Raw genomic sequence first — 12,704 nt, forward strand, 5'->3', positions numbered from 1 at the left:
ACCTCACCAACATCCTGTACAATCTCAACATAACTTCTCAACTTCCATACTCAATGCCCTCACTGATGAAGGAAGAAGTCTCACAACACCAGGTTAAAGTCCGAAAGCTCGTACTACCAAATAAACCCATTGGACTTTAACCTGGTGTTGTGAGACTTCATATTGTGACTACCCCAGTCCAACGCCGGCATCTCCACACCCTGACCGATGAGGGCCAGCATGCCCTGTGAGTCTACCTTTAGAGAACCATGCACCTGAGCTCCAAGACCCCTCTGTTCCCTGATACTCCCTAAGGTCCTACCATTCACCGTGAAAGTCCTGCCCCGATTTGACTTTCCAAAATGCAGCACCTCACACATATCTGTATCGAACTCCATTTGCCATTTCTCGGTCCATTTCCCCAGCTGATCACAATCCAGCTGCAATTTCTGCTAACCTTCCTCACTGTCTACAATACCACCTATTTTAGTGCCATCTGCTTTTCATTTTAGTGGCACTCTGTGAGAATGTATTCAGGTGGCTGGACTGGATTAACAATTCAGAGAATCTGGGTGAATTTTCCTGTTCAACGGGAATTATAATGGAGAGGGGGCGGACCATGGGAATGTCCATTGACCTCGAGTGGGAAATTCCGGTTTCGGGGTGAGTGTGGCTGGAAAATCCTGCCCTCTAGGTTCAATTCCCACCCGGACTGGGGCTATGAAAATTTGGATTCATATTTCTTTTTTAAAAATCCTGGAAATAAAAATTTGGCCTTGGTAAAGGTCCTTAACACGAAAGTTAGGCTGTCATAAAAGCCCAGCTGTTCCAACAAGGGGAAGGAAGTCTGCCATCATCATGTGGCACTGCCTACATTTCGATTTGATTTGTTATTGTCACATGTATTAACGTACAGTGAAAAGTATTGTATCTTGTGCGCTATACAGATAAAGCATACTATTCATAGAGAACATAAAGAGTGCAGAATGTCACAGTCATAGCTCAGGTGTACAGAAACTTATTGCGAGGTCGGTCCATTCAAAAGTCCGACAGCAGCAGGGAAGAAGCTGTTCTTGAGTCGGTTGGTACATGACCTCAGACTTTTGTATCTTTTTCCCGAAGGAAGAAGGTGGAAGAGAGAATGTCCGGGGTACATGGGGTCCTTAATTAGCTAGCTGCTTTTCAGAGGCAGCGGGAAGTGTAGACAGAGTCAATGGATGGGAGGCTGGCTCGTGTGATGGACTGGGCTACATTCACGACCTCCATGCAATGCCAGTGCCCACACCAATGTTACTGATTCCTCACCGTCCTGGATTTTCCAGGATCCAACAACCGCACGTTATGGAATAAAATACCACCACCGTCTCGAGGCAGCCAGGAGGTGGGTAACAAATGCCCAGCTTTAGTCGTGGTTCCCACATCCCAGAAATCATTACTTTTACGGTCGCTCATTTTTAAAAAGTTCATCCTGGGACATGGGTGTCGCTGGCTGGGCCAGCACTTATTGATGTGGGTGTGCCGGCGTTGGACTGGGGTAAACACAGTAAAAAGTCTGGCAACACCAGGTTTCAGTCCAACCGATTTATTTGATAGTAAACTCACTAGCTTTCGGGTTAGCCCCTTCGTCAGGTGACGAAGGTCACCTGATGAAGGGGCTAACCCCGAAAGCTAGTGAGTTTACTATCCAGCATTTATTGCCCATTCCTAGTTGCCCTTGAGAAGGTGGTGGTGAGCTGCCTTCTTGAATCGCGTGCTGTGGGTTGACCCACAATGCCATTAGGGAGGGAATTCCAGGATTTTGACTCAGTGACTGTGAAGGAACGGCGATATATTTTTAAGTCAAGATGATGAGTGGCTTGGAGGGGAACTTGCAGGTGTTTCCATGTATCTGCTGCCCTTGTCCTCCTAGATGGAAGTGGACGTGGGTTTGGGAGGTGCTGTCTGAGGATCTTTGGTGAATTGCTGCAGTGCATCTTGTAGATAGTACACACTGCTGCTACTGAGCGTTGATGGTGGAGGGAGTGGATATTTATGGATGTGGTGCCAATCAAGCGGGGCTGCTTTGTCCTGGATGGTGTCAAACTTCTTGGGTGTTAATGCAGAACTTGAATATTGCTGAAAAGAGAGACATGCTGCCAAAGTTTTACATCTTGCACTCATTAGGACAAAGACCAGAATGCCTCATTTCATACCATCACCCTGTGGTATAGGTTGTTGTGATCATTTGAAATTTGGCATTCTTGTGTTTGTCCTGATGAGTGCAGAATGGAAAACTTCAACAACATGTCTTTCCTTTCAATGATATTCAACACTCTTGTAGATTGATTATCACTCGTGTCAGCATATTAACAGTCATCGCAGTTCAGTGCAATTGATTGTACATAACCAGCTTTACAATGCTCTGTGAGACACAAGGCTTTCCATAACTGCAGGATTTCCATCTGTATTGCAGCTTTATTGGGTCCAAGAGGCAGTCTGACACATTCCGAGGATTCAGGCAGGCTTGTCTAACCCACGGGCCAATAACCAGTCTACCATCGCCTGTCTATTCAGCTGCATGGAACCAGCGCTCAAAACACAAAAATAACTCCAGCAATGTCGCCCAGTCTCTGCGGTGAAGAGAAAGAGTCTACAAAGAGCTGCTTCTCCAATCACAGGCTGCTGTTCCCCACCGGGGGAGGCAGTGGCGCAGTGGCATTGTCACTGGACTAGCATCCAGAGATCCTAAAGCAAGACCTGCGTTGCGAATCCCATCACAGCAGACAGCGGAATTTGAATTCAATTTAAAAAATCTGAAATTAAGAATCTACTGATGACCATGAAACTGTTGTTGAAAAAAAACATCTGGTTCATTAATGTTCTTCAGGGAAGGAAATCTGCCGTCCTTACCCGTTCTGGCCTACATGTGTCTCCAGAGCCACAGCAATGTGGTTGACTCTCAACTGCCCTCCTGGGGCAACTAGGGATGGGCAATAAATACTGGCCCAGCCAACGATGCCCTCGTCTCACAAAAAGATGAATAAATTGGGAAAGGAATAGATTTTGTTGGGGGAGCAGCAGAAAGTGCTACATTCAGCGTAAGGCCAGGCAGGCAGTGAGTCCTGCTGGAGAGAGTGGCTTTCGGACAAGCAACACTCAATCTGACCAACAAGATTTGGCAGTGCCACCTTGTGGGAAGGAGTGCCCCAGTCAGGAAGAAGAGGGGGATCCCGTGTTCCTGGTTCCGACTGGCTGCCAGTGGAACAGAATCCAACCAAGGAGTGGGGGCCTTTGGCAACGGGGACTGGGAATTGGTGAAAACCACCAGGGGGGGATGAGATTCCTTGAATGAAGAGTTCAGGATCTTTTTACCTTCAGAGGCGTGGCTGACTCAGGATTCATTAGCACCAAGGGCGCGACAAAAATAACTCCAGCAATGTCGTCCGGTCTCTCATGCACCACGTAGATTGCCATCAACCCTCCCTGAAACACAAGAGGAGGCAGAGTTACAACAACACCCACCATCGTAAGAACTTAAGAACTCGGAGCAGGAATCGGCCATCTGGCCCCTCGAGCCCGCTCCGCTACTCAATAAGATCATGGCTGATATTTTTGTGGACTCAGCTCCACTTACCTGCTCATCATAACGCTTAATTCCTTTACTGTTCAAAAATGTATCTATCCTTGCCTTAAAAACATTCAATGAGGGAGTCTTAACTGCTTCACTGGGCAGAGAATTCCACAGATTCACAACCCTTTGGGTGAAGAAGTTCCTCCCCAACTCAATCCTAAATCTGCTCCCCCTTATTTTGGGGCTATGGCCCCTAATTCTGGTTTTGCACACCATTGGAAACAACCTCCCTGCTTCTATCTCATCTATCCCCTTCATAATCTTACACGTTTCTGTAAGATCTCCCCTCACGCTTCTGAATTCCAATGAGTATAGTCCCAGTCTACTCAGTCTCTCCTCATAAGCCAACCCATAAGCCACGGACTTACCTCGCTTTAAGTTGATCTTTTCCTACACTCTAACTATGACTGTAACACTACAAGCTGCTCTCTCTCGTTTCCTTCTCTATGAACGATATGTTTTGTCCGTATAGCGTGCAAGAAACAATACTTTTCATTGTATGTTCATACATGTGACAATAAGAAATCAAATCAAATCAGGTCAAACCTTCTCAACTCTGGTGAATCTCCTCTGAACCCTTTCCAAGTGCCAGTATATCCTTCCTCATGCAAAATCCTTAATGTTGTCAGGTGAGCAAATGACAGCTCTGTGTGTGTGTGAGGTGCGACTCCACACAGTGTGAGGCTGCAGGGATTTGGGTGGGATGGGGGGAAGGTGAAAGGGTTGAGCTATGATTCCTGGTCCGCACTGGGATATTCTCACCCAGGGAGCAACTTGATTCAGTTCTATTCCTGATGAGCAGTGGGAAAGGGACAGTAGAGAATGGACAGCCCAGATTAACATCCCGCACAGTTAGCTCCCCCCCCTTAACAACAACGTGCATTTATATAGCACCTTTAAGATAGTAACCATGAGTGTAATCAAAGAAAACTTAGCTCTGAGTTTCATATGGAGATATAAGGTCAGGTGACCCAAAGCTTAGTCACTGATAGGTCTTAAAGATGAGAGAGCACAAGAGGCCATTCGGCCCACCATGTCCATGCTGGTCAACATAAATCTAAACCCATTTTTCAGCATTTGGTTCACAGCCTCGCAGGTTATGGCAGCCCAGATAATATATTTCTTAAACGTTATGAGAGTTTCGGATTAAACCACCATTTCAGGCAGTGAGTTCCAGACTCCCAGCAACCCCCCCCCTTAACCTTTGACCTTCTCCCATCCACTGACTCTGTCTACACTTCCCGTTGCCCCAGAAAAGCAGCCAGTATAATTAAAGACCTCACGCACCCCGGACATTCTCTCTCCCACCTTCTTCCATGGGGAAACAGATACAGAAGTCTGAGGTCCATGTACCAACCGACTCAAGAACAGCTTCTTCCCTGCTGCTGTCAGACTTTTGAATGAACCTACCTCGCATTAAGTTGACTTTCCTCTACATCCTCGCTATGACTGTAACACTACATTCTGCACTCTCTCATTTCCTTCTCTATGAATGGTATGCTTTGTCTTTATAGCGCACAGAAACAATATTTTTCAATGTATATTAATACACGTGACAATAATAAATCAAATCAAATCAAAATTTTATCTTAAATCTACGCCCCCAGTTATTGGCCACTCTACTAATGGAAAAAGTGCCTTCCTTTCCACCCTATCTCTGTCCCTCAGTGCACCTCGATCAGGTCCGCCCTCAGCTTTCTCTGCTCTGAGGAGAACAACCCCAGCCTCACCAGCCTCTCTTTGTAGCTGAAACACTCCAGACCAGGCTCCATCCTGGCGAATCTCCTCTGCACCCTCTCCAGTGCAATCACACCCTTCCTGTAGAGTGGCGACCAGAAACCGCACACAGTCCTCATAATTGATACCCAGTGTCCCTGAGCTCATCCCAGTTTATTGGTGGACCCGGCATCGGGTAGGGTTGGGCCACTGGAAGTCACTACCCTGCCTCCTACACTCCCGTTCCAGGTGCAGCATGGTGGCACAGTGGGTTAGCACGGCTGCCTCACAGCGCCAGGGACCAAAGTTCAATTCCAGCCTCGGGTCACTGTCTATGTGGAGTTCGCACGTTCTCCCTGTGTCTGCGTGGGTTTCCTCCGGGTGCTCCGGTTTCCTCCCACAGTCCAAAGATGTGCGGATTGGCCATGCTAAAGAAATTGCCCCTTAGTGTCGGGGGATCAGCAGGGTAAATATGTAGGGTTACGGGAATAGGGCCTGGGTGGGGTTGTGGTCGGTGCAGACTCGATGGGCTGAATGGCCTCTTTCTGTACTGTAGAGATTCTTTCTATACCCAATGGGCACAGGCGCTTTATAATGGAACTGGTAAAACACACACAGCTTTGTTAGAATCTGCAGTAATTTGCTTTTATCTTCGTTAGCATCGTTTGCAGGGGATTCGGATTTTCGTTCAGCTCCTTCCCTTCCCCAGGCACCTTTTCCCATTTTCACTTCGAATTCACCGCAGGGAAATGGTCCACTCGACCCAACAGGTCCCTGTGTCAGTGTTAATGCTGACAGGGGGCTTCTCACACCTCCTTTCTCCCCACCCCCCCCAGTACATCCTGCACCGCACACAAAGGAACAAAAATACAGTATCGATTCCCCGAGCAGCACCAGCATCGAGACATGAATCTATATCAGGATCTGAATTAAACAGCCTCGGGTGGTAATGTTCGACTGTCACACGCTGAAGCAGCTCATTCCCAGGCACTAAGTGAAATTGTCTGGCTTTAATTTATACTATAATGATCTGGTCTCACTGGGGGGTTTTAATCAGTGCTTACTGGATAAAGGTTTATTGCAGCGAGGCACAAAGCTTCTAATAAGAGGAATCAGCACAGACAAATCCCACTATCTGGTGAATGGACAGCGAGAGGGGACAAATTTAAGGTCAAAGGAACGGAGGCAGTAGGTGAGGGAGAAAATATCTCACGCAGAATATAGTTCAGGCAGAATCACAGACCCATCAAACGGTTACAATGCAAGAGGCCACGCAGCTGGTCCCATCGATACCAGCTCTCCAGAAAAGCTGCCCACCTCATTACCACTTCCCCGCCTCTTCCCTGCAGCACTGCAATAATTTCTCTTCAGATAATTATCCAATTGCCTTTGCGACCCCTGCGTGGTCCTGTCTCCATCCCACTCTCAGACAGTGAATTCTGGTCCTAGCCACTCGCTGTGTGAATCTGTCTCCACCACACTCTCAGACAGTACATTCCAGATCCTAACCACTCACTGTGTGAATCTGTCTCCACCACACTCTCAGACAGTGCATTCCAGATCCTAACCACTCACTGTGTGAATCTGTCTCCACCACACTCTCAGACAGTGCATTCCAGATCCTAACCACTCGCTGTGTGAATCTGTCTCCACCACACTCTCAGACAGTGCATTCCAGATCCTAACCACTCACTGTGTGAATCTGTCTCCACCACACTCTCAGACAGTACATTCCAGATCCTAACCACTCGCTGTGTGAACCTGGCTCCACCACACTCTCAGGCAGTACATTCCAGATCCTAACCACTCGCTGTGTGAATCTGTCTCCACCGCACTCTCAGACAGTGCATTCCAGATCCTAACCACTCGCTGTGTGAATCTGTCTCCACCACACTCTCAGACAGTACATTCCAGATCCTAACCACTTGCTGTGTGAACCTGGCTCCACCACACTCTCAGGCAGTACATTCCAGATCCTAACCACTCGCTGTGTGAATCTGTCTCCACCACACTCTCAGACAGTACATTCCAGATCCTAACCACTCACTGTGTGAATCTGTCTCCACCACACTCTCAGACAGTGCATTCCAGATCCTAACCACTCACTGTGTGAATCTGTCTCCACCATACGCTCAGACAGTGCATTCCAGGTCCTAACCACTCGCTGTGTGAATCTGTCTCCACCACACTCTCAGACAGTGCATTCCAGACCCTAACCACTCACTGTGTGAATCTGTCTCCACCACACTCTCAGACAGTGCATTCTGGTCCTGGCCACTCACTGCATAAAGTAAGGTTTTCCTCCTGTCCCCACTGGTTCTTTTGGCAATTACCTTTAATCAGTTCCCCCTCATTCTCAATCCTTAGACCAAAGGGAACAGTCTCTCTCTCTGTTTAGACATCTCACATTTGTCAAATCTCCTTTCAACCTTATTATAAGAGTTAGAAATCTGAAACAAAAACAGAAAGTGCTGGAAATACACAGCCTCTGCAGAGAGAGAAATGGAGTTAATGGTCAGAATTTTACCACCCTGCCTGCCACGGAATCGGAGCGGATGAGGGATGGACCATGGAAAGGTCCGTTGACCCTGGGCGGGATTTTACAGTTTCAAGACAAGAGAGATGCGGAGAAGATGTTTCCACTAGTAGGAAAAGCTAGAAGCAGAGGGCACAACCTCAGGCTAAAGGGACGATCCTTTAAAACAGGGATGAGGAGGAATTTCTTCAGCCAGAGAGCGGTGAATCTGCGGAACTCTTTGCCGCAGAAGGCAGTGGAGGCCGGGTCATTGAGTGTCTTTAAGACGCAAGTTCTTGATCAATACAGGGATCAGGGATTCTGGAGAAAAGGCAAGAGAATGGGGATGAGAAAACTATCAGCCATGATTGAATGGCGGAGCAGACTCGATGGGCTGAGTGGCCTAATTCTGCTCCTATGTCTTATGGTGAGACTGTAAAATCCCACCGCCCAATGTTTCTGGCTGGGAGTTCTTATCAGGACACTGAGTTAATGGATGGACATTAAGTGCTGACCTTGCCAGTGACACTTGCATCCCATGCAGGGATAAAGTTTGCTTTTTCAAATCTGGGTCCAATTTTACTGAATGTGCCATTCAGCTGCCAACGCGGTTCAGGATGTAAGTCCCAGGACGTGTGTGGTTTATGCAAGTTGATTTGTGACGATGTTACGTTGAAACACGATAATCATGAGGGGAGTCTTGAGAAAGAAAGTGGAACAGTGGGCCAGCGTGGTGAACAAGTTGCCACCAGGAGGAACTCCAGTCTCTGGGAGTCTTGCCATCATGAATCAGCAATGAGTGAATGCGTGCCTGGAGACCTGTGACGGAGTCGGGGTTTTCCTCAACAATTTGCACAGGGAGTTGAGATCAAGATGGAGGTGAAATTTCTACCCAGGGAGAAATGAGTTACTGACTTTGATTATGCCTACTGCTCAAAGATATTTCTTGTGCCCGGATTTCGGGAGATAGTGGGAGAGAGGAATTTGGTGAAGTTACAATCACTTTAGGGAAACGGTACTGAGCAAATCGATGGAGATGTGTGTTGGCTGACAAGCCTTCAGGACCTGATAGCCTTCATCTCAGGGTCTTCAAAGCTGTGGCTAATGAAGGAATAGATACATTGGTGTTAATTTTCCAAAATTCGTTTGATTCTGGAAAGGTTCTATCAGACTGGAAAGTAGCAAATATAATCTCTCTATTCAAGAAGGGAAGGAGGCAGGAAATAAGAAACTATTGGCCAGTTAGCTTGCTGTCTGTTGTGGGGAAGGTGTTTATGTCAATCATTAAGGAGGTTATAGCTAGGCACTTCGATAAATTCAAGGTAATCGGGAAGAGTCAGCATGATTTAGTGAAAGGAAAGTCAGGTTTAACCCTTTTAATGGAATTGTTTGAGGGAGTCACATGCACTGTGGATAAAGGGGAACCTCTAGATGTGGTGTACCTGGATTTCCAGAAGGCATTTGATAAGGCGCCACGTCAAAGATTATTGTGGAAAATCAAAGGAGATTAATTAGTGTAAACTATACAATTCGGGCATAGCAGGAATCTTAATGACTGAAGGATGCATTTAGTTCAAACAGTGACACTGAGGGATGGGAGAGTGAGTGAGTTTCCTCAGGATTGCTTCCAATCCCAGGTTACGCCCATGTCCCACTCCACATTCACACACAAACTCAGACTATTAATTGCTCTCAGTTGGTGAGAGTCAGAGCAGACATGCCAGATTTCCTTAGCCTCCTGAGAAAGTTGAGACATTGTTGGGCTTTCTTAACTGTAGTGTCCGTGTGGAGGGACCAGGACAGGTTGTTGGTGATCTGAGCACCTGGAAATGTAAAGTTCGCGACAAAATCCACAGTATTTTGATTTTGTTTAGAAAAATAAAGACCAGGAAGTGTAGTGGAAGACATGCCTCTGTCTGCATCAATGGGGATGAAGTGGGAATGGTCGAGAGCTTTACATTTCCAGGTGCTCAGATCACCAACAACCTGTCCTGGTCCCTCCACGCGGACACTACAGTTAAGAAAGCCTAAACATGTCTCAACTTTCTCAGGAGGCTAAGGAAATCTGGCGTGTCTGCTCTGACTCTCACCAACTGAGAGCAATTAACAGTCTGGGTTTTTGTGTGTGAATGTGGAATGGGACATGGGCGTAACCTGGGATTGGAAGCAATCCTGAGGAAACTCACCATCCCTCAGTGTCACTGTTTGAACTAAATGTATCCTTCAGTCATTAAGATTCCTGCTATGCCTGAATTGTATAGTTTACACTAATTAATCTCCCCCAGAGCTTAAATGATTTACTTCAAAGCGAGCGAGTTGGACATTTCAAACAGAATCCCAGTCCGCACACACACAGCCGCCAGCTGAATTAAAACCATCTACATTTAGAAACCTCTCAGTCTTGGGAGAGTGATTTGCACTCATTACCCCTTTGCTTTACTGTCTAACAGTAGACAAACTGGCACCACTCCGGCTCCCCAGTGTGGCCCCAGTTTGAAAAGATCTACACCAGGCTCCATACAAATGCAGCATTTATTAAACCGCTCCATTTGAATTTATGTTTTATTTATTCTGCCGTGGGCGTCGCTGGGGGGTGGGGGGGGGGGGAGCGGGGGGGTGGGGGGGGGGGGGGTGCCACCATTTGTTTGCCTGTTCCTAGTTACCCTTGAACAGAATGTCTCACTAGGGCGTATCGGGGGGGCAGTCAAGAGTGAAGCACATTGCTGTGACTCTGGAGTCACGTTTAGGTCAGACCAGGAAAGGACAGCACGGTGGCACAGTGGGTTAGCACGGCTGCTTCACCGCTCCAGGGTCCCGGGTTCGATTCCCAGCTTGTACCTGTACCTCATTGGAGGCCAGATGAAGCTGAAGGGTAAATACATGATCACAAACTGCGTGGACAAGTACACCCTGGAGACGGGGCAGTGGAGGAGTGTGGCGCCATTGCCTTTGCCTCTGGCATGTCACGCCGCAGTCACAATCAGCAACCAAATCTACGTGCTGGGTGGCTGGACACCGCAGGTTAGGATGCTTGTAGAATGCTGCCGGCTGCTTTAGCATGCAAACGTTCTAACCATCGCGAAGACGCAGTTCCTTCTCAGTTCCAACGCTCTGGGGGTATTTGGAATGAGCTTTGTACTGACAGTGTTTCATATTGAAAGAAAAAGCTAATGTCCGCAGTTTGCCATCAAGCCACTTGGACCAGATGGTTCAATCCTTGTCCATACTGAGGAGACTTATCCTGACCGAGGCAGCACTGGGTGAGTGATACAGATAACCCCCCTGTCCCCGGGCTAAGAAGATGACAATTCGAACAGAGCCGAGTGTTCCATATTCTAGCCGCTCTCTGAATGAAAAGTTTTTTTTTGAATTCAGTGACCTTCCTCTACAAGGTTGGTGTCATAGTCATAGAGTTTTACGGCAGAGAAAGGGCGGCACGGTACCACAGTGGGTTAGCACTGCTGCTTCACCGCTCCAGGGTCCTGGGTTCGATTCCCGGCTCGGGTCACTGAATGTGTGGAGTTTGCACATTCTCCTCGTGTCTGCGTGGGTTTCCTCCGGGTACTCTGGTTTCCTCCCACAGTCCAAAGATGTGTGGGTTAGGTTGATTGGCCGTGCTAAGAAATTGCCCCTTCGTGTCCAGGGATGTGTAGGTTAGAGGGATTAGTGGGTATAATATATGGGGGTAGGGCCTGAGTGGGATTGTGTTCGGTGCAGACTCGATGGGCCGAAGGGCCTCTTTCTGCACTGTAGGGTTCTATGGTCTATGTTCAATTGGCTCACTGATGAATTCATTACCCGATTCCTCCCCCGCATTGGTTTGCAGTGGTGCAAAGATCGGGAGATAGGCAGGCCCACCTGCTAAATCTAATTCACCCTCCTACGTTCTACCCCATTGGCTGGACAGGGAGCATTAAATCCAGCCGAGTTCTGTTGCTGCGGTGTCAACCCTCCCTAACAGCACTGTGGGTGTACCTACACCACGGGGAGAGCAGCAATGCAAGGCGGCAGCTCACCACCACCTTATCGAGGGCAATAAACGGTGGCCCCACCATCTCATCTCGTGCAAGAATAAAAAAATCCCAAGCTGGTGGGCACAGCTTTACATCTGGTAGTCAAGTGCCCTCTTTGCCATGAGAAACACCAGCGGCACCTTTACAGTGGGGTGTGGGGTCAAGGGAAGATAGGATAAACACCTCCTGTCCCGTCCTCACTGTTCCAGCTCTGTTTACAAAGTGACGTGATTTATAATGGGGCCATCGCATCGGTCCAACGGGGAAACACCAAGCAAGATGCCACCAAGTAGGGTGGCACGGTGGTTAGCACTGCTGCCTCACAGCGCCGGGGCCAGGGTTCGATTCCCGGCTTGGGCCACTGTCTGTGTGGGGTTTGCATGTTCTCCCCATGTCTGCGTGGGTTTCCTCCGGGTGCTCCTGTTTCCTCTCACATTCTGAAAGACATGCTGGTTAGGTGCGTTGACCCGAACAGGCACCGGGGTGCGGTAGCTAGGGGAATTTCACAGTAGCTTCATTGCAGTGTTAATTGAACATTCCAGCGCAGTACAGGCCCTTCGGCCCTCGATGTTGCACCGACCAGTGGAACCAATCTAACGACCCTCTAACCTAAACTATTCCAATGTTATCCATGTGCCTATCCACCGACCATTTGAACACCCTTAAAGTTGTCTGTAGGCAGGGCACTCCCCGCCCTTACGACCCTCTGAGTAAAGTTAATGTAAGCCTAACATTGCGATGAATAAATAAACTTTGACTTTAACACAGTAATGTTGTATCGCCAATGGCCCGAAGTTTAATTAGAAGATAACTTAATCGTTAAGTGGTGGCTCCCAGTGGGAAGTGGCTGTGAATTGAATGCAGTGTTAAT

At 48.0% G+C, this 12,704-nt stretch overlaps 1 protein-coding gene across 2 annotated transcripts in view; it reads right to left on the reverse strand.

Annotated features, from left to right (window-relative positions):
- LOC145363207 (monoglyceride lipase-like) overlaps positions 1 to 12,704 on the reverse strand; it is a 75,324-nt gene that overhangs the window by 14,615 nt on the left and 48,005 nt on the right. For both annotated transcript variants that reach the window (XM_080218641.1, XM_080218642.1), the window contains one exon: positions 3,331 to 3,441. In XM_080218641.1, the coding sequence (XP_080074767.1) occupies positions 3,331 to 3,441 (111 nt within the window). The remainder of the gene's footprint in view (positions 1 to 3,330; positions 3,442 to 12,704) is intronic.

The sequence above is a fragment of the Carcharhinus amblyrhynchos genome, chromosome 3, assembly GCF_965287045.1.
Source record: "Carcharhinus amblyrhynchos chromosome 3, sCarAmb.v2.hapA, whole genome shotgun sequence".
Taxonomy (NCBI): domain Eukaryota; kingdom Metazoa; phylum Chordata; class Chondrichthyes; order Carcharhiniformes; family Carcharhinidae; genus Carcharhinus; species Carcharhinus amblyrhynchos.